The sequence below is a fragment of the Podarcis raffonei genome, chromosome 2, assembly GCF_027172205.1.
Source record: "Podarcis raffonei isolate rPodRaf1 chromosome 2, rPodRaf1.pri, whole genome shotgun sequence".
Taxonomy (NCBI): Eukaryota; Metazoa; Chordata; class Lepidosauria; order Squamata; family Lacertidae; genus Podarcis; species Podarcis raffonei.
In genome coordinates, this window is record NC_070603.1 from 43,100,068 (window position 1) to 43,122,411 (window position 22,344).

At 40.1% G+C, this 22,344-nt stretch overlaps 1 protein-coding gene across 7 annotated transcripts in view; it reads left to right on the forward strand.

Moving 5' to 3' along the window:
* BRD4 (bromodomain containing 4) overlaps nucleotides 1-22,344 on the forward strand; it is an 82,556-nt gene that overhangs the window by 50,903 nt on the left and 9,309 nt on the right. For 6 of the 7 annotated variants that reach the window (XM_053376255.1, XM_053376248.1, XM_053376253.1 and 3 more), the window contains 8 exons: nucleotides 1,676-1,804; nucleotides 2,254-2,463; nucleotides 3,380-3,579; nucleotides 5,176-5,477; nucleotides 6,455-6,565; nucleotides 17,763-17,815; nucleotides 18,856-19,174; nucleotides 20,569-21,102. In XM_053376255.1, the coding sequence (XP_053232230.1) occupies nucleotides 1,676-1,804; nucleotides 2,254-2,463; nucleotides 3,380-3,579; nucleotides 5,176-5,477; nucleotides 6,455-6,565; nucleotides 17,763-17,815; nucleotides 18,856-19,174; nucleotides 20,569-21,102 (1,858 nt within the window). The remainder of the gene's footprint in view (nucleotides 1-1,675; nucleotides 1,805-2,253; nucleotides 2,464-3,379; nucleotides 3,580-5,175; nucleotides 5,478-6,454; nucleotides 6,566-17,762; nucleotides 17,816-18,855; nucleotides 19,175-20,568; nucleotides 21,103-22,344) is intronic. The other variant, XM_053376254.1, reaches the window with a different exon arrangement.

A 22,344-nucleotide genomic window follows, 5' to 3' on the forward strand; every position in this document is an offset into this window, starting at 1 on the left:
GGCCGAGAGTGCACTGGCTGGCTGTATTAATGTGGCTATCCCATACATCGGAGACATTGTGAACCAAATTTCCCCAAGATGCCATGTGTAGTTTTATTTGTCAAATGTGCTGCGTTTGTATCAGTGCTGGTGCAAGAGATTGCGTCACCCAGGCTGCTGTTGCCCATTCTCTCCATTGCTGTGCTGGCTATAGCACCTCTCCCACCCCCCTTGGCTTTCTGTCTGTCTGTTTTGCTGCTACTTCAGGATGTATTGATCTGACATACAGTGGTACCTCGGGTTACATACACTTCAGGTTACAGACGCTTTAGGTTACAGACTCCGCTAACCCAGAAATAGTACCTCAGGTTAAGAACTTTGCTTCAGGATGAGAACAGAAATCGTGCTCCGGCGGCGCGGCGGCAGCAGGAGGCCCCATTAGCTAAAGTGGTGCTTCAGGTTAAGAACAGTTTCAGGTTAAGAACGGACCTCCGGAACGAATTAAGTACTTAACCTGAGGTACCACTGTACAGACATTCACTCACTCACACATGTGATTACATTATGTTGCGGCGCCAACAAGGCTTCCACCTCTTACCTCCTTCCTCCCTGCCTAGTTCTAGGAAGGTGCTGGAGGGATCCTTACCTCCAAACAATGAATCTCAGATTGGGGTGGGGACCATGAAAACACATGTGGTGCTGCAGTGCTTAATGATACTAAAAATGGGATCAGGGAGCTTAAAGTTACTGCAACTCCCTCCAGTCTTAGGCATTATTAGCTGCCACCGCAAACCATGGCAGCACATGCACTTTCATGGCTACTCTGCCCAAAATGCTTTGCTCTGAGAGATGGAACTCCACCCCCCTCCATTAGTCTTTCCTGGAGGGAGGAGGGAGCTTCAGCAAACAGGCAGCAGCAGGGCCAGCCAAGAGAGGTAAGCAATGGGCTTCAGGTGGTGTAATTTGCAGTTGCCTCAGTTTGCCTAATCACTAATGGAAGGGCCAACCCAGATTTTCATTGACATTCCCTTACAGTGGTAACATGCATCTTATTAGCATAGTAAAGAACTGAACATGCAGCTGTGGTGCAAGTATTATTCAAGTAATCTACTCCTGTAGGTAAGGAAAGATGAGATCTTACTCTATTTCTTATCCCTATTTGTTTCTTGCAATAGCTGCCCCTTCTGGCTGCTGGGAAGAGGCAGTTCTCCTGAGTCTTACACTGTGCCTACTCAATGCATCTGGCCTGCTTTCCAAAGACAGTGAGGATATATAACTATGGGATTTTAAAAACTTATTACTTAAAAGATTTCTATGTTTCTGCAGTAAGAATGCCAACATTCTATGAATGGCTTTTTAGACTTCTTTCCAGACTGGGCAAATACCTTTCAAGGATCTACTGTGCTAGTGCACATGTCCTATAATAGATTGCTCCCCACAACATTGAGTGTTGTGAGAAATTTCAGAGCATTGTAAAGAGTAGTTTACTGCACGGTACTGCAAACATCTCTAAAGTATAACCATTGCCTGTAATAAATCTTGCTGTAGCTTCCTGGTGCATATACCCACAGACAGACAGACAGACAGACAGACAGATACGTGATAGAAGTGCAAAATATTGGTTTCATTGCTCCATATTCTTCATATATTGTATTTGAAATATTAATGGCAGAATTTTATTTTTTTACATTTGTAGTCGAAACTGGAGAACCGGGATTATAGAGATGCTCAGGAATTTGCAGCTGATGTCAGATTGATGTTTTCCAATTGTTACAAGTATAATCCTCCTGATCATGAGGTGGTTGCTATGGCACGGAAACTGCAGGTAAAGAAAATATTTCTTTAAAATTAAGTTCTGTATTAAAATGTTACTTTTTAAGAGTTCAACAAAATCTATCAGAAGAAAATACTGAAATATTAAACTAACATAAAACATGCAATTATAAGCACCAAATATATACATTACTCTAGGCAAAAAATATATCTGTAAAATATGCATACACCATTTATTTTTCAGTAGGGTCTTGGACAGGAGGCCTAGTTTTGAGAACAGCTCAAAACCTGGTTGACAAACTTTGCGGGGAAAGAGACAGGAGGAATGTGATTCTATTGAGTCTTCTGGCTTGTATCCACTGAGCATGGTATCCTACTGGACTGGCTCTCTGGGTTTGGAACTAGGGATACCACTGGTGATTCCACTTTGGGGAAAGTAGTATCCTAAAGGTGGTTGACAAGTGGGGATTAATGTATATATTGCTTATTGTATTTCTCCAGGATGTATTCGAGATGCGTTTTGCTAAAATGCCAGATGAGCCTGAAGAACCTGTGATTCCAGCTTCCTCTCCAGTAGTGGTGCAGCCTCCACCCAAAGTGCCCCCACCTTCATCCAGTGATAGCAGCAGTGACAGCTCTTCTGATAGTGACAGTTCATCCGACGATTCTGAAGAAGAACGAGCTCAGCGGCTAGCAGAGCTCCAGGAACAGGTAGTCTATTTATGCTTCAGAATCTGCATCACCTTTGGTCCACTTAACTGCAGTTTTCAGGTTTGGAGTAAGGATCAGTTCAGTTCCCTGTATACCCAACCATGTGCAAAGTCTTGGTCTTCTGGCCCACATTGGAGTTCATTATTTTGCAAGCCTGCAACTTGAGACTTCAAAGGAGGAAGAGAACCCAAAGTTCTCAGATCTGTAGCAGGTGAGAAGGGAGAAAAGTGAACATATGTTTTTTATAGCCAGTTATCATGAGCTTTTTATCCCAGGACTTACAATTTTACTTAAAAGAATCAGGCAGAGTTTACTTTCACACATTCCTCTTGTATGTACTATTGAATTCTAGTGTGAAAAGAGTCTGGAATCACTTTAGGTCTATAATTTTTGAGTGGCCTGTTTGACTGAGTCTTCCTCCCTCCCAACTTTGGAGCTAGAAAGGTGATGAGTATCATTATGCAACTGCTGGGACAATCTCTGCCCACCTTTCTAGCTTCAAAGTTGAAAGGCAGGATTGGTTGCTGACTATGGACAGCACCGCACTTTGCTTTGTGAGTGAAATTGTTGAAGCCTGAGAGTCACACTCTTTGCACTGTTGATAGGATGTGAGGAGAGAAGAAGCATGGGCTAAAGGAGAATCTTGACCTTCCATGGCTGTCTTAATTGCTTTAGCAACTAGAGTTAAACACTTCCTTGTTTCTTCCTTTCCTGCTCAATAGACAATATTGCTCATGTAGAATGGGTGATCTTGATAACATTACACACAAAACTTTTAGTAAGAAAGGAGTTATATGGGCACCAAAGTAAGCAGAGGGATCGGCACTTGTTTCCTTTTTTCTTTTTTTTTTGCAAGGGGAGATTAAAATGAAGAGATCAGAACAAAATTGTATTGATCTTTATGTCCACTCCTTAGCTTAAAGCAGTGCATGAGCAGTTGGCTGCCCTGTCCCAGCCACAGCAGAACAAACCAAAGAAGAAGGAGAAAGACAAGAAAGAAAAGAAAAAGGAGAAGCACAAAAAGAAAGAAGAAGTAGAAGAGAATAAAAAAAATAAAACCAAGGATCCACCACCTAAGAAGGCCAAGAAAAATAATGGCAGTAACAGTAACTCAAGGTCAGCCTTCTGTGTTCAAATCTATAGTTTATTTGATTTGTTTGGACTGAAGAACAAGTGTGTTGTCAGGATTACGGCAAAACTTCCAATACTTCAAATATCTAAAACCTCTAGTTGAATGCACATTATTTTCAACCATATAGTATTATGAAAGTAAAACTCTAGTTATATAGCACTATCATTTATTTGAGCTTTCTTGGCTTTTAGGAAAACGAAGTATGTACAGGATTTGGTTTTAGCAGATCCTTTACCTGATACAAAGGCTTACTCCAGCAGTCTCCAGTTTGCGCTCTAGATTTTGAGGAGCAATTGAGGACTTTTTGCATGTTAGAAAACCTTAGGATTAGTAAAATCATTTCAGGCAGTCCTTGAACAGGCTGCTGTGTTGGGAAATTGTAATTATGAGGCTGTATCCAACTAAGTTGTGCTTGAGTACACATTGAAATTAATCTACCTAATTTAGTCATGTCCATTAATTTCTATGGGCCTATTTCTGTGGATCTATTCTGAGCATAACAAACATTGGATGCAACCCATGATTTATATTGATATATTTGTTTTATATAAGGCCTATATTTTAAGATCTCATCACCAGTGAGAATTGCATGCCTTTCCATTTTAGAGTGAAGACATCAATTTCTCTAAACTGGCTCCTGGAGTTTTGTCAAATGTGTGTGTTCACTATGGAATAGGACTACATGTTTTTTAAAAAAACCAGAAACAAAGTTTAGGTTTAAATATAATTAACAGCTTTTTTAAAAAATGATAATAATGTTGAGCTGCCAACTGCTATGAGGAGCAAATGGAAGTATAGAGAGTAAATAGGTGTGGAGCAAATTCTGTCCCACTGAGTGGTTCTTTTGGGTCTCTGTGCAGTCCCACTCATGGGGTTTTACACCTGCACAGAGCCCACGCCAGGAACATTCTAGACCTCAAGGCAGGGATCTGGCATTCTTGCCCCTCCCTTGGGGGATCTTTTTGAACTGTCTGGATATCTATCAGTTGATGACCTAATTTCTATACTCAGTTTAAGTCATCTCCTTAATGTGCTGTGGCACCTTCAAGAGTGTAGTCTCTATTGCAAATATAGCAAATCATTATCTATGCTATTCCTCCCTTACCCACTTTCATAACAAACTAAGATTATGCAAATATGAGTTGCTCCCCTGTGATTTTCTTCTTCTTTTGCTATATGTCATTTTATATGTACTGTTATTTTGCTGAAACAGTAATACTTTGCATTTATATAGCCCCCTTAGTATTCAGTGATTTTCATATATATTATCTTGGTAATCCTTACATTAACTCTGGAAAAGAGGTCATTATTGTTTCCAAATTGCAAGTGGGTTGAGGGTATGAGATGATGGCTTGTCTAAGGCCACCTAGTAAGGCTATATAACTAAGGTAAGATTTGAACTGTAAAGTTATTGACTTTCAGCTTAGATTATTAGGCATTTGACTATACCAGATTTCAGAATATAGTAGACAATGCTAACAAATTGCAAACATAATTAACAACACACTTTAGAATAGCATTTTGCTGTCTGTCTAAAATCATTGTTTTGTAAAATAATGCATTAATAATTGTTCTTTAAGTAGTAAGAAGGAGCCTGTGACTCTGAAGAACACCAAGCCACCTCCTGCTTATGAGTCTGAGGAGGAGGAGAAATGTAAACCAATGTCTTACGAAGAAAAGAGACAGTTGAGTCTGGACATTAACAAACTCCCTGGTGAAAAACTAGGCCGGGTTGTCCATATCATCCAGTCAAGAGAACCCACGCTGAAAAACTCCAATCCTGATGAGATTGAAATTGACTTTGAGACATTAAAGGCGTCCACATTGCGGGAGCTGGAAAGATATGTAACATCTTGTTTACGGAAAAAGAGGAAACCTCAAGGTACCTTTCAAGCTCAGAGCAGTTGTGTTACATTCCAGCGCTGTGTGTTAAATCTCTTGCCACTGTATAGAGAGATGGGGGAACATATTAGTATTCAGGCACTATAAACTCATGCAAGGAAAAAGCATCCCTCATTCCGGAGTTGCAGCCATTCCAGCAAATGATGGATTAGATTAATAATAAAGAACAGATCTATTAGATGTTATCATTGGACTTCCTTGATGGCCTATGATACAGGCCATTGAATCATAGTGTTCCTCAGTTTATAACTATATTACAAATATTTTCTCTTTAAACAGCTATAAAAACATACCATATTTCTATTTTATGCCATTGTAGCCTATTTTAACTGTTTTGTAAAACTTATGAATGTTCTATTTATTATGAAACTGTTCACCACAACCAGACACAAAAACTTTTTTTTAGTTTCAGATAATATTTCTAAGACCATAGGTTGGTATCTTATAAAGCAATGAACCAAGGCTCTATGATACTTCTCCATTGCTGGAAATTATTAAAAGTTTTTGTATTAATAATTGACTATTTTCGCATACACATTATTCAAAGGAAGGGCAAACTTTCTAAAAGAGGTGCACAGCAGAAAATAAATGCATTTTGAAGTAGTTATTACTATTTGAGAAATCTGACAGTTTTTAAAAGGTTTCCCTTTTTGTACCTAGAGTCCCATTAATTCTGCGTTGTTTTTAAAGGACTATATAACAAGGCAAACTTTTCTTCTACATGTTTTATGTTGAAGCCTTGGAAAGAAAAAGGACAGCATGGCAGTACATTCTCCCTGCCCTTTTGAAAGTATTGCTTCATTTAGCCCAGTTAAAAACGTATCAGTATGCACAAAGCTTCCACAGGGAAAAGAGTAGCAAGGCCATAGTGTTTAAGGGGAATACTGCATAGCACAAGAATGGGTTCTGGATTATATTCTTATCCAATGACAATATTGTGCTATTATCTTGTTGCAGCAGAGAAAGTGGATGTAATTGCTGGTTCCTCTAAAATGAAGGGGTTCTCCTCCTCAGAGTCTGAGAGCACCAGTGAGTCCAGCTCCTCCGACAGTGAAGATTCAGAAACAGGTTAGATGCAGATTATTTATAGACTCAGTCCTATACCTGTTTCCTGTATAAATAAATATGTTTTTAGTATGGCTTCGTCTTCTTAATTTTTTTATTTTTTATTTGGTCTTTGTAAAGCAGTATATACAGTATATTTTCTGTATACGAAGCTTACCCAGTTTGGATCCAACGTTATAAAGAGGGTATCACATCTGATTGCTTCAAAATGCACTGAACAATGCTTTATTAATTTAGGATGGCAGAGCCACTTTATAATTCGTGCTACAGTACCATTTTATGTGTCTGATGGTTCAGATTCACAGCTTTAAAAAAAGAATCCTTTCTAAACTGGCTTCTCATCTAATAGAGAGTAAGATACACTTTTATTAGTGAACGTTCAGTCAGCTTGCCAGAAGGTAGATACAGTGTATGATCGTGTAATGGAAAGATGGCATTGAGAAGTTATTGGAAAAAACAGACTGAATGCAGGGCAATCACCGTACTGAAAAGCTTTGTTATTTCTGATTAACATTGCCTCAGTATATTTTTGCTGTTAACTTTGAGAGCTCTTAAGGTTTCATTTGGTACTCCTCATGTGACCCTAAAGTTGTTTTTTTATTTGAATGATGCACTTAGTTTCGTGCTAACAATCAATATTTTAAAATTAATAAGTATGGCAGAATAAAATTCTGCGCACTCTTTGCATTAGACCTGCAGTTCTCACATGAACTGCAAAAGCATTTTACGGTAAGTTCTTCAAAGACTGACTTACCTTAAGGTTTTATTCATCAAAGCCATAGGCTGGATCCAGACTTTGGGTTCAGCAGTGGGTTCCTTCTGGTGGAGAGCAGGGAGGTGATTTTTGTCAATTACATCCTTCTCACTGTAATCCCCAATGCTACTTGCCTGTGGAATTGTGTGAGATGTGGTGCTGGGGACTGCAGGGGAAGGTGTAATCATATTTTAGGATAGGCTTGCACATTAGTGTGCTGAGGGTGGGTGGGGGGAAAATTGACATTTTCAATAAGTATAAGCAGTAATAGTTTCACTGACCTTTTCCTATGTTTAAAATGGTAAATTTTGTTCAACTGAAGTTCTAGAAGACACTGTTCTGTGTCGCAAAAGGAGCTTCTATAGACTGCAAGAGGCCCATTCCTAGTATTTATATACATATGTGAAAAGGCCCTCGAGTTTGTTTAGAGATAAAGATGGATGATGATGATGATTCCTAGGGTGTTTTTCCCCCATGTTGGCAGGATAGGAATTTGGCTATGCAGATAATAGGACAGCCAGATGCAAAAGAGGACAAAGGCTCCTTCCTGCATTTTTTACAACTGCATAGAAGGAATTTTAGTTGGTGTACCTTATCATGCAATCTACACCTGCAGAACTTCTCTCTTCTGCAAAACTATTAAAGGTGCATGAGCTGTATTCTCTCTTGCATCTGGTTGCCCTAGCAGGTACTTTTCAGAAGATGCTTTTAAATTAAAAATTATTTTCAGATTTATTTGATCTTCCATGTTTTGTTTTTTACTCTGTTCCTTGGACTGTCTTGAATTTCAATAGCAAGCTTCTTTAAATGGCAATTAGACTAGGTTTTCTGTGAAACAAAAATGCTCTACCAGTTTATATGTGAGCAAGGTATTTTACAGTATAAGATTTATTAAATACTTTATTTGTGGTGTTTTTAAAACATAAATTTATGATTTAAATGCTTTTCTTCATATTGATCAGAAATTGGTACTAGGAGATGTTCTCCAGCTCTTGATCAGCCCTAAAACAAAGGTCCCTGACTGGTAGAAGAAAAAGGTCTTATTTTAACTTGTACAGTTTGTTTTCTCGAAGCAAGTTTGATCTCATTAGAGTGAATTTAACTTAAGAATTCTCAGTGTTCATAGTAGACATAAGAGTAAATTGAGGTTTTCCCCAGAACATTCATTTTAATGCTTTAAAAAACAAAAACAAGAGAGGCAGAAAGCTTGGTCTTCATTTTACTATCAGGTCACAAACCTTGCTAGCAATGCTTGTATACAAGAATGTATTTAGTTATCCAATCTGAATGATATTTATGCCTACCCAGCTGCCTAATAAGCATAATATATATGAATGACTCAGAAAAGAGTGGCATATTCCTGTTTTTCTCTCACCAGTTGTTAGATAATGCTTATAAAAACAAGTGGCATAAACTCTTTTAATTTAAAAAGCAGTTTGGGAATCTGGTGAAAGCATTTCAAAAAGCATCTATCTGTGATGTATACTTGGTATTTTCCCTCTGGGAGTCCCTTTAAAAAATATACTGCAAAATTCCTGTTGCTTTTTAAACTCGGGGGATGCTAAAAAGTTTGGTGTTCTCTTGGACAAGTGCCAAGAAGAGGTGGGTATGTGCAGGTGCTACAGATACCATGACCAAAGCAGGCAGTAAAAAGAGGAACTTCTCCACAGTGGAACACAAATTATGGACATTCCATCCTAGATACATCTTCCCCGTTTTTATTTATTTGCAACAGTTTGACTCACTGTGTTGGTTGTTTTAATCTGCTATGGGTTGTTTTTTATAAGCAACCTTCAAGATGTCTTTAGTGTGGGGGCAGGGTTATCCTGGGATGCCTCCAGTGTATTACTTAATATTTTAATTCTGCCTGTTTTTATACCTGTTTTAGTTAAAAACATTAACCATGCCTGAGGTAATAGAGTTCTATGTATGGGGAAACTCTGTCATACTTTTAAAAGTTTGTAAAACTAATAATTGAGACCGTATACCAGTTTCACATTAAAATATTGTAGCGCAAGGTTATTTCAGAAGTAACATCTGATTTTGAGGTTGAAGTCCACTTCAGGGGATTTAAGTTTAGTTTTGTAATGCATTGATTGCCCACACATGTTCTTTGTGCATGTTTGGTTAAACGCAATGTGTCATGTACTGAGTATAAAAAGGAAGTGTAGATTGTGTCCAATTAAATCATTGCACATACAGTATGACTTCTGTGATTACAAGTGAAACCACCTCTCCCCCCCCACCCCAGCACTCCCAGTCAGCTCCAGGAGTTCCCCTGGGCATTCAGAGCAGATTGGAAGAAGGGGAGGAGAGGGAAGGGAAGTTCCATTATTTTCATGGAAGTCATTCTGCATGTGCAGTGATTTAGTTGCATATAACCCATTGATTTCTTCCACCATCATCCAAATCAACAGAGCACTTTATAGTTGGGGAGGGAAAGGGATTTAAAGTGTTGGGGAATCCCTGTTGCACAGAAAAATCATATAAGCCATAGGAAACAATTTTATCTAGTGGCATCAACTAGCCATCATTCATATAGGTGAATCCAACTAAACTCATTTGGGATTTTTGCTGCATTAGAAAGGTTCAAAGAATCTAATAATAAGATAGACCTTTCTTACCAATATTTGAATTGTTTCAAACTTTTACTTATAAGGCTTGTTAATTCTATCCAACAGTGTTGCTCTGATGACGGTGTCTGTCAACAGAATAGGAAGGGGAGCAATGTTAATCAATTCTCCTTCCTTCTCTGCTGATCCCTCCACACCTGTAAACCTCTTCTGTCCAAAGGATTTCCCAACCCTCTGGGGCAGGTTTTGGGAAGGCAGTTGCAGGGATGGATCCAGAGTGTCCCATCCGCAGAAAGAACTGAGTGGGGAGGAGGCAGCTTATGCTGATTCCTCCTTCAGCTTTGCCTCGCCTCCTGTGCTGTTCTGGTAACGCTGTGGAGCAGCTTACAGGGGGCTGGCTGCAGGAGGGAGGAGAAATTTGCAAAACTTGCCTCACACCCAGAGGGAGTGTCCCATGAATAGAACTCCACTCACAGGAACTCTAGTTCCTATAAAATATGGTTTTACATCAGATATAAAACAAGGCAATATTACCTTGGGTTTGATTGTTGTAGATGGCTTGTAGAGGTATCCTAACCTCTTGATCTGTGCTGCTGGTGACAGATGCCCATCTGCTGACCTTGCTGTCTCCACCCATGGAAAACTTAGCAAGTGGAAAGCTAGCACGGTGGTGGCCTCACTGGCGGTAGAAAGCATAGGGCCCTGAAATGGGGGGGGGCAGAGTTGGCCATGGATCTGCTTAGATTCAAAGCTGCTTAATTTCTCTGAGACGGACCTCATCTAGGCCCCTTACCTAAATCAGTCTGGAGCTGGCATTACTAACCCCTCATTATCAAAACAGGGCTATTGAAATAATTAAAGCACTTTCAATTTTAGCTGGACTTTGATATGTTGATGCTTTTTTATTTTTAGTGAATTCTTCTTTCTTCTTTTGCCTTGACTTGCAAACAATAGACTCTTGTTACATGAGCCTAGTTCTCAAGACCCAGCAGGTGAGGATCTAAGAGCAGGTTCAGACTTCAGGTGAAGAGTAGATTCAGTTGTGAATTTACCCCATGTGTCGTAAGTGTTCTCAGTCCACAAGAGAAGCAAACTTAACTATGAGGTACTCCATCATAGTTTAGACTAGTGCTTATCTGAACCTGAGGAGGAGGAAGAAAGAGGATTGTATCCAAGTAAACTCTACTGAGAGTAGAGCTACTGAAATGATTAGATCTAAGTTAGTATGAACTTAGTTGGCTACAACCCAGAGTTTGCCCTGTCCTTGTAATTAGAGTATGTTCTTACTTGAATGAGCCTTCAGTGTTCTTCAGTAGCATTTGATATCTTGGAATAAATTAGAGCACCTTCACCAAATGAATTTACAGTAATACTTTCAGTATGACCCCATCTGACAGCTTTCTCAAAATTGCTTTTTAATTCTAGAACCTGTGCTACAGATAATGAGAAACATTTCCAGTTAAATATGTTGAACTGAAATTTTCAACAACAGATAAACTTCCAAATGTCATGCATTGTGGCTGGCTAAATCTTAGCATATGGTAGACAAGTATCTTTTTGCAGTTTGCTTCTTTCTCATCAAGCTGCCTTTGATTTGGATTGAGTACAATATTAGTCCCTTTTACTGGTTGTCATGTAGCTTGTGGTCTGTTGCAGACTTTTTTCTGTGTCTGAACTCATGTGACTCCAGTTTCTTACATACATTTATGACCTCTCAGCATGTTACTTAAGAGTTATCTAGGCTGATGGAGACCTTTGCAAAAAAAATTTAGATCCCTGTTTTGGTTTATACCCACAGAGTTGTTTGTTACATGAGAAGCCTCTTCTATGAGTAAACATTCTTATATGCTATGACCATGATCTAGAGGTATGTGCGCACCAGAGTTTTCTTGTCTGTTTCCCTTCCAACAGCTCCTTCTACTGAACCTCCTCCAAACTACTTTTTTAAAACCTCTTCCAATTTTAAAAAGCAGTTTAGTGGTTTGGCATGAAAGCTGCTGAAGGATTGGCTTCACTGGATGACAGCCAATATAAATTGGGTCATCTGGTTTCGTTCTGAATTGCCCCACTTTGATCATACCTCTCCTAGTCGTAGGAAGGTGGAAGCTCTCTTCTCATGCTGCAGGTTGGAGTAGGCTAGTAGCCCTCATTTAGGAGGAGTGATATTCCGGGTAGGAAATCCTCCTTTTTTTAAAAAAAAAAAAGTGTTTAATGTTAGTTTGCTACTGCAAAGCTTCACAGGTCTTTGTTGCATCTACAGAGCTTCTATGTGAAAAAGGATTCGCTATTCTGATCCATATCAGGTACAGCTCTGCACTAGTTCTGTGGAAGCCCATCTACATGGGAGCTCTGTTTGATAAGCTGCTGCTGGATTGTCTTCAAGATTATAACATAACCATTAAGTGTATTTAATTTCAACAAGGATACTTTATACTTACTGTCCTCTACACTTTCCCCCTACAAACCAGAATTTTTTAATTCTTAGAAACTAAGCACCAGCATTATAAATAGTTGCCTCAAAAGTATATTTTCAGTATGGTTGCATATATGCATACCTGAAGGCAGAACAAACAATATCTAAAATTTTAATCTTTTTTGTACTAATGACTTGTAATAGAATTATTCAGTGTACATACTGTCAGTGGCAAGAAACACTATGTATAAAGTTGATCTAATCTAAGCTTTTAGGATTAGGGAGGCTACATATTGAAATGATTGCCTTTGTGCATACAACACTACAGCACAGTGCTTTCTAACATTTCAGTAAAGGCTCTTCATTTATAAAAACTATTCAGGGCTTTTGAAATATATTGTCTTTATTAGTATTGTTAAATTGTTTTTTCGATTTTGCATTTGTTTCTGTCATTTGTTTTTTAATTTTTCTGAAGGGATAGATACGATAAAGGCTTGATTTTTTTTATTGGAATGTATAAATGCATGTTTTTAGCAAAGCTGTAATTCTGCTTTCCCTTATGCACAAGTGTGAACTGTTCAAAGTGCATTTGATAATGAATTGACTGTCTGCTGTCATTTTTATTCAGCTGTTCAGTTATTTTACCTTTACAAATAATAATTTATCAGTAATTTATATAATCTGTTTTTCTATTTTATCTGCATGCTTATGATTTAACAATGATGTAATCACAATAATTTTAAAATAAGTTGTATAGTATCTCTATTTTTGTTCTAAAATAATAAAAATAAATAAAGAATTTGGTTTGCTACAGAAAATGTACCTGTTGTAAGATAACTAAAATTGTAGTTTTTAACCTGTCATTTCAAAGTGGGGGAAATTACTTTTCACATTCTATACTAGTACCAGTCACTGTTGCTACTTCTCCTAAGGAAATCAAATAAACATATAAGATGACATATAAACTAGTTGGACCTTGATGCTTTTGAGAAAGCACTCACTAGCTTACCTGGAAAATAAAACAACTTTTCTTTTCTTTTTTTTTAACACACCAGGCTTATTTTACTGAAAATCCCTTGTAGGATCTGATGACCAAAATAGGACCTTCTCAATGAACTCTGATTTTCATTCTGCGGGACTGAAAAGTGCAAATGCCAAAGCCTCTCCAAACTACTCTGTGCATGTGTGAAAGACACTTCTGCACACACAAGGCAGGAAGTTTGACCATTTTTCTACCCTGCCCTACAAACTTTGGGGCCCCCTGAAAGCTATTCCAGAGGGTCCACCAGCCTTTGGGTGGAGCCCTTCAGCTTGTATGGGAGCTGCCACTGGAACAGGGGAGAAGATAAGCCCCCCTTAGCACAAGCAGAAGCAACCTTGTGATACTTGGAATGCTGGCCAAGGTCTATAGAGGAAGTTAATCAGGTTTTGTATACATGTGGGAAGTGGGGCTTTTGAATTACTTTATGGTCATTCTAACAGTTTTAAATAAGCTGAAAACTGCATTAAAATCCAGAAAGTGCAGTTCATAAAGTCTGTGTTGTGTTTGGATGTTTTTGTATTATTTAAAATTAAGCATTATCTTACCTAGACAAGTGCGCTGTTATCAAAACATTTTAATAACTATTCCAGTTGAAACAAACAAAGAAAACCTTCACTTCTGCCTCTGCTTGTTCCTTATTTTGAATAGTGAAATGCTGATGGTGCTACTTGATGATCCAGCTTCTTTTCACCTATGTGACAGTGAACATCATAGTATCTTGTGCACAAATTCATTAGTTTGTCACACATTTGTGTAATTCTACTGAAGGGTGTACTAAATATTTAAATCACAGCATGAAACACTGACACATAAAGTACCCATTAGACCCCCCAGAAGAAAGCTGCATTTCAGGAATAGACAGATGTCAAGTCACCAAGTGATCAGGCTCAAATGATTCCAGAAATAATTTAAATAGCCATGTCAGTTTTTTCAGGTTGCTTAAGTTGAATGCTTGCCCTTAACAATTCCCTTCTACCCCCCCCCCACTTTGTATTGTTTACACACACAGCTAAATTATATGGGAGTTGCAGAGTATGGGACCAAGAAAATAAAGCACAAAGAATATGCAGCTCATAACCTTGTATATTTAGACGTTAACTCTGCTTTGTCAAACTAAGTTATGTTTTCCATATAAAAATAATCTCCCACTTTACAGGAATTAAATCATCTGACCTGACAGTTCATTTAAATAATGCCCTCATCCAAAAATGTATCAAACCACTCTGAGGCCCAATTCATAATACATTATCTCAGGAGTATGTATGCGGCCAAAAATAATGTCATTTGAGTTTTCATGCAGTTGCCAAGTTAAAGCGTAAATAAATAAATACCTATGTCAGTACAGCGGCAGATATTTATCATGTAATCTTCTCATATAGGAAAGTGTTATCACAAGCCCATGAAGCTTTGGCCACAGTAAACTGACTTAACAGCAACCATATTGCCGAAATAACATTTGAAATTAGTTTTAGAAGTATCTTACAATAGTGCAGTTGGAGTATAAAATAGACAGATGAGTGCAGTCAGCTCAAAGTACAAAAATATGCTGTGAAAATTTCATTATGACAGGCTTGTCACTGACTAAAAAGCTATTTTAAAAATCCAAGGTGGATTTCTGAGAAACTGAGCACTGAACAATATTTGCAAGCCAGGTTCAATGGATACCCCAACAAGGATTCTAGATGGATTTGACAATGTGTTAGACCTGTGAAGTTATGATAACTCCTAGGGCGAGAAAAAAGGCTGCTTCCTTACAAGAAGCACCATATTGTCTATTCAGCTTCATTTACAGAAGCTCAATTCTGAAGGCCCAGGTCTTTTAAATTAAAGGCTGGAAAATCCTTGCTCCTGGTATGGGCTGTGTTTGCAAGCTTCACACATGCATCCAGGCTTTCTCCATTGGAGCCCTTGGAAGCAGCTACCTGTGTGGTTTGCATACTCAGGAAAGGTTTTTAAATTATTTCCTTATCTCATTCATTGATTAGCTCGTTCTTATAAGGAAGCTGATATTGCCACAGACAACTATAGAGAGATGTAAGCACAAATACAAACACAAGACATCAGCATCAAAACCATAGCTATTTTGCCCCTTTTAGTCAGCTAACAATTCCTCATTTATTAAAATGGAATCCCAATATTTATAGTTCTTGTTAGAAATAGAATATTGTCTAATAATGGCACAAGAGGCCAGTGTTTTGCAACAGATCACACATTTTCTATCTGCTCCGTAGCAATGTGTAGCATGTGCTTTTTAGAACGTGCTAAGCACTGAGATGTTACTGATAAACTGAAAACTTGACATAGCACTGCCCAGTTTCTTAAACAGCTTTACTCTCAAGGTGTCACTTTTAAAAAAGAATTACAGTAGCTAACGTGATCTGTAACCGGTGCCAACAAGCTGTCTTCTGGGGTGGTTCTACCTATTTTTCATACTATTCACATTCTAACCTACATCAAATAGCCGCTGACTGCTTAGTTAATTGCCTCACGGGTTATTTGGCCAATAAACTGCTATCCCCATTTCACAGGAATGCTCTAAATCATTAAATTGCAACATGGAATTTTCCCCAAATTATGATTGCATGGAAAGTAGAAATCAGTAGCTGGCACAGTAAAGGTCTTTCTCTAATAAAACATCTGATACTTGGAAACCTTTTGGATCCTTGTAACCAAGTAGGGAAAGCTGAACAAGTTCCACTAACTGCTTTTTCCCCAAGAGAATAAAGGGCCTGGTGGTAAACTTGTAGATTTTTTTCCAAGAAGGATAATATTGGTGCAACTGATAATAGTGGTAGAATATTGATAAGAACGTGATACTTGTTGCTATTTGTGGGGAAGGCTATGTGGTTTTGTTTTAAGAGCAGTAAAGGGGTACTTCATATGCTGTCTTTATTAGGCTGTGGCTGGTGACAAGTTTTGAAAGGCACCTTAATTTTCCAGAGTAGTAGCCAACAAAGTCCCATTAGCACAAGGATTTCCATCTGCCCAGTGAGACTTGCTGTTCCCACAACACCCCCCAAATCTGCTCTATAGAGAACAGGTTGTGGGTGTGAGGAGAGGGGGAGAAAGTCTTGTTGCTCAGGCAGAGGTCCTTGTGCTATAGGACAACTTACTCTTTCCCAGATGGTGCGCTGTATCTAACTCTGACCTGTTCTTTAAGCTGGTAGATCTGAGCCAACTTCCTTTCAACAGAGACTGTTTGGGCTTTTTATAGAGACTAGGAAAACACTTTCCTTCACTGAAGAACCTTCTACAGTTGTCTATGTCCAGTTGTATACATGTGTGTCATAAGAAAGTGTCTCACACGCTCACCTGCACACCATTGCCAACATGTGAGGGATGAATCCTACCCAGATGGTTACCTTAGCTTTCTATTTTTTCTGAGATAGTCTTAAGTACCAAAAAGCCATCAAGCTGAAAAAGGCAGAGCATGGTCTTCGTGTGAGGACATTTTTGTAGCAAATTTACTATGTAATGCAAAGCTTAACCGAATGTTGTAGTAAAAATCCTAGAGCAAACTGTTGCTCCGAGGCTACCTAGGAAACAAGCCTGCATGGGATGGTAATGGCAGTTAATTCAATACAGTGGTACCTCGGGTTACATACCCTTCAGGTTACAGACTCCGCTAACCCAGAAATAGTACCTCGGGTTAAGAACTTTGCTTCAGGATAAGAACAGAAATCGTGCTCTGGCAGCAGCGGGAGGCCTCATTAGCTAAAGTGGTGCTTCAGGTTAAGAACAGACCTCCGGAATGAATTAAGTACTTAACCCGAGGTACCACTGTACAATAGTGAAGTGGCACAGGTGAGGCTGCGTTGCTCTCTTGGCTTCCCAATGCCAGTTGCTGAGAGAGGCAGGACAGCAGTGAGCCTACAGCATACCAAGCTCCCCATTCCCTTGCCCCTCCTCTCTTGGTAATTGGCAGTGATGTGCAGCACTGGGAAGCCAGGAGAGCAATGCAGCCCCACCCACACCCCTGGCCACAGCTGATTCAGCTGCTGCTATTATTTAGTACTGAAAGTACAGAGGAAAGCTGTAGTAAAATTTATGCAGGCAACTGAGTTGTTGGAGGAAGATGCTCACAAAAGTGAATTGCTAAGCCCAGGGGATGCTTTCTTTCTCCCGAGTCTTTGACTCAACAGCTTGCATTGGTTGTAATGGCATCTTTGTAAAATAGAAGTGGTTAATTCATTGGGCTTGTTCTAGGCATGTAAATGGATAAAAAACATTTTTCTCTATGCACATTCATATGGGGGCGGGGGAGAGGAAACATCAGGCAGTTTTCTGTGGATTCCATAAATGACTTTTGCGCCTTTTGATTTGAATTTCATAGTATAAAATAACTTATATTAAAGAGCATTACATATAAACAATGTTATGAAAAAGCACTGTAATTCTCTGTTGTTCTTTCCCCCCAGAAATGCCTCCAAAACTTAAGAAAAAAGGACATTCTGGACGAGAACAGAAGAAGGTACATTGTTGTATAGGGGAAGATACTTTAATGTTTCTCTGCTTGACATTATGTTAATTTATCACAAAGAAGCCCACTCCATGTCCAAGAGAATGGGCAAAGCTTTGCTCATCTCAGCTCCCTAGACTTGTCTCACATAGGAAGGCAATGCAGGATATGGAATCCTGCAATACAGAATATGGAGCCAGTAAGATTCATTCATCTAGGCCCCTAGCATTAATCAAGGTTTGGAGTTTGTGAAAGATAGGGTCCAGAATGGACAAGGAATTATCATTGGGTCCAGCTCTCAGGTTTCCTCAGAGGCTTAATGTTTTTTTCCAGTTGAAGAAGTGTTTGATGATTGAGGAAGTGCAGCTCAAACAAGAGAGGCTGTTATAAAAGATATTAAAATTGTCTTTTGAAGAATTTTTTACTGAAATTCTTAGTATTTCAGTTAGTTCCGTTACATAAGTACAGTTTGGGAGCAAGAAGCTAAGTATTGAACTTACTTTGCTCTTTGCGCAGTGCTATCTTTCCTGGCAGAATACTTTTTGCTGTTTGCTGAAATTTGCTGTTTGCTGAAGCTAGCATTGAGTATGGGGCTGGGGCAACACTAAACTTCAAAACATTGAGTATGGGGCTGGGGCAACACTAAACTTCAAAAAAATACAGTGGGTTTTGTTTTTTTCTAAAACAGTACTTTATTTGGTTGCATATTTTTCTTCCTAAGGCTCGGTAGTCTGCTATACTCTTATTAAGGTACACACTTCGCACAAGTGCATGTACGAAGTTTCAGCAACCAGTTTTTGTAAATGCAAGCAACTTCTGGAGAAGATGTTTTTATGTGGAGAATTGTCATGGGAAAGCTAACACATTTCCCACAGTTTTTCCACTGCAGCTCCCCTTCTCCACGCTGTTTTTCTCCATCCTAGCGATTCAGTTGAGTGAATGCTGGGAAGGAGAAACTAGGGACAGGGCAGTCTAACGAAAGGGGTAGTACTCCTTCCCCGTTGTTTCCAATGCAGAAAACTTGATTGTATACTCTGTTTCTTTCCTTGCAGCATCACCATCACCACCATCAGCAGACGCAGCAGCAGCAACAGCAACAGCCACAGTTGCAACCACAGCAGCTGCCCCCACCACCTCCTTCAGTCCCTCAACAAGCAGCCCCTCCAGTCAAATCCTCTCCTCCAGCTTTTGTTCCAGTGCAGATCCCCGTTATGGAGCATCCGCTCCCAGGGAATATGTTTGACACTATTTCACATTTCACTCAACCGATTATACACCTTCCTCAGCCAGAAATGCCGCCCCATCTCCCTCCGCAGCCTGAGCACAGCACTCCTCCTCACTTGAATCAGCATACAGTAGTTTCTCCTCCAGGTGAATGCTGTTTCTTGGATGTATAACAATGTGCACTGTAGTTTATTAAGTTCCTCATAGGAACATTGTGGACATTTGAGCAATATTGCAGCCCAAGGGAGTACAAATCAAGGGGAAGTTTCTCTTGAAATCAGAGGGCTATTTTAGACATAACATTCCTAGTTTGCTAAACCATGGGGCTGTATCCAGTGAAATCATTCAGTACGTTTCCAAGCACAATTCAAAGTGTTGGCGCTGACCTTTAAAGCCCTAAATGGCCTTGGCCCAGAATACCTGAAGGACCATCTCCACCTGCATTGTTCAGCCCAGACACTGGGGTCCAACTCCAAGGGCCTTCTCGGTAGTGGCGCCCGCCCTGTGAAATGCCCTCCCTTCAGATGTCGAGATAAATAATTACACAAATTTTAGAAGACATCTGAAGGCATCCCTGTATCGGGAGGCTTTAGCACTTGATGTTTTATGTTTTTAGATACCGTATTTTTCGCCCTATAGGACGCACCGTCCCATAAGGCGCGCCTAGTTTTTTTGGGGGGAAATAAAGGGGGGAAAATTATTTTTCCCCCCAGGCGCGGGGCTGGGGCGGGGGAGGCCCGCCCGAGCTTCCCCCGACCCCAGCCCCCAAACAGGCAGCTCTCTGCAAGCCATGGGAGCCCAGCGCTGGCTCCCGCTGCTTGCTGAGAGGTCCGCGAAGCCTGGACACGCTGAGCTCAGCGCGCGCAGGCTTCAGCATGCAGGCAACTCTCCGCAAGCAGCGGGAGCGTTCCCGCTGCTTGTGGAGAGGTCCCCGAAGCCTGGAGAGCGAGAGGGGTCGGTGTGCACCGACCCCTCTCGCTCTCCAGGCTTCACTGAAAGCCTGCATTCTCCCCATAGGACGCACACACATTTCCCCTTCATTTTTGGAGGGGAAAAAGTGCGTCCTATAGGGCGAAAAATAAGGTATGCTGTAAGCCACCCAGAGTGTGTGTGATCAGTGTGTGAAAGGGAGGAGGCATGGGATGGGGAATATCGTTCAGTTCCAGTTCTTGTTCCCAGCTTGCTAAATTGTGGTTTAGAAAGACTTGAACATTGTATCAACACTGGGCCATAGTTGAAGGGTCAGGATTTTGAGTTTAGAGAGCTGGTTTTCTATGCCATAATGTGCAGGATCCTTTCTCAGTTGATCTCTTTTACACAGAAAAAGTTGTGTGGGTCTTTTGTGTGTGGTGGTGGCAAAAAAAAAGGTGATCTTCCATCTGAAACCTGTAGTAGTGCAATCCATTCTACTGTATCAAGAGCTCAACAACCTTATTTCTATTCAGCTGCATGCATAGACCTGACCTTAATCTGTGAGAATAATACAACTGTTTTCCGTGTCACAGTGTTGATGTAATGTCTTCCTGCTTTTTCTTCCGCAGCTTTGCACAATGCTCTGCCTCAGCAACCCTCAAGACCTAGTAATCGAGCTGCAGCACTCCCCCCTAAACCTGCTCGGCCTCCCGCAGTGTCACCAGCTCTTAACCAGCAACCCATGCTTCCGCAGCCCCCACTTCCCCAGCCTCCCCAGGAGCTTTTAGAGGATGAAGAACCTCCTGCTCCTCACCACAACCTGCTGAGTAGTAGCCAGATGCAGCTGTACATTCAGCAGCTGCAGAAAGTGCAGCCACAGACTTCTCTCCTCCCTTCAGTGAAGGTCCAGTCGCAGCCTCCGCCATCCCTGCAACCTCCCCCTCATGCTCCAGTGCAACAGATGCAGCATCAGCCACAGCAGAGGCCAGTACATATGCAACCAATGCAGTTCCCTCCCCATATCCCTCAGCCTCAGCCACCTCCGCAACAGCACCTACTCCCACAGCAGCAACAGCCGCCGCCGCCACAGCCGTCAAAACCCCAGCAAGTCATCCAACACCACCCATCGCCACGACATCACAAGCCAGATCCCTATTCAGCTGGTGAGTAATCTAGCGTGAATATAATAAACACTTGAAACATACCGGGGTGGGGGGGCGTGAATTGCTTTGCTTCCAAAATCTTCCACGCTTTACTGATGTTATTTATGATAAAATCAATGGAGGCTATCACACTACTTAAAAGTCATGAATTGAAGAGAACACAAGGAAGGAAAAGGGGGTTTTCTAACTGGAATTATTGTGGGTTTTTAAATCAAATTCATCTCCAATATATTTTTGTTTGACAACGTTATACTATTGTATCCATTTAGTAAAGACAGTTTCACTTTGACAAAACATTGACTCTTCAGTAGCCAACAGTTTTTCCTTTGCATCTGTACTCTGTTCAATTAGTGCCATGCATAGTGTTTCTTTTCAGAATGTCCCTTGCTCATTTAATACCTCCCCTAGGCTTCAGTTGCCCTTGCTTAAAAGACAATAATACTATAAGGTGAAGCAATCCATTGTCTTAGATTATCTGAGCTATTAGGTAAAATGCATTTGACTAAGGTTTTCTGTTTCTGGATTCAAAAATCCCATGTGTCCTGCTGCATCATTCTGTATTCATATCTCATACATACAATACCATGTTATGATCAGTGTTAGAAACTAAGATATGAAAGCTAGAAGCTAAATGGCACCTTAAACCTAGGTTATGGCGCAACAACAGAATGTCTAGGCGCACTTTTTTATAACAAGAATACAAAGATGAAAATGAATGAACTTCAGCTAAAATATTATGTTCATTTTTCACATGGTCTAGTTCCTTCCCCTGCCCACCCCCCTAATATTCTTAAGAGGGTCTCTTCTCCAGTCTTCTGAGAGTAGCTGGAAGTGGGGAGGCAGAAAAAGGTCCTCCTTTCCTTCCATTCTGCTGTTTTAATCTGAAATCTTAGGTGCAGTACTGTGCCCAGAGCTCATAAACTGCTCAAACTGCTCACGCCAATGAAATTCCCTGTTACAAAATATGCCTAGCCTATAACAATGGGAGTATCGAACAGTGGTTAAGATATCTCAAAAGGATTAATGCAGTGTAAATGGTGCCCCATCTGTAATTAACCGAAAGAGTCTGCTGCTGAATGGTGACAACTTGGGAAAAATATAGCACTTTAAGCATTGTTCCTGCAGGAGCAAAAGTTAAGGTGCTATAACGTGCTCACTGTAGGACAGAAGAGCCAAAAAATGTTTTCACAGTCATAGTGCTGGATTTCTTAATAGGTCATGAGGCATAGTGAAGTGTTTTGT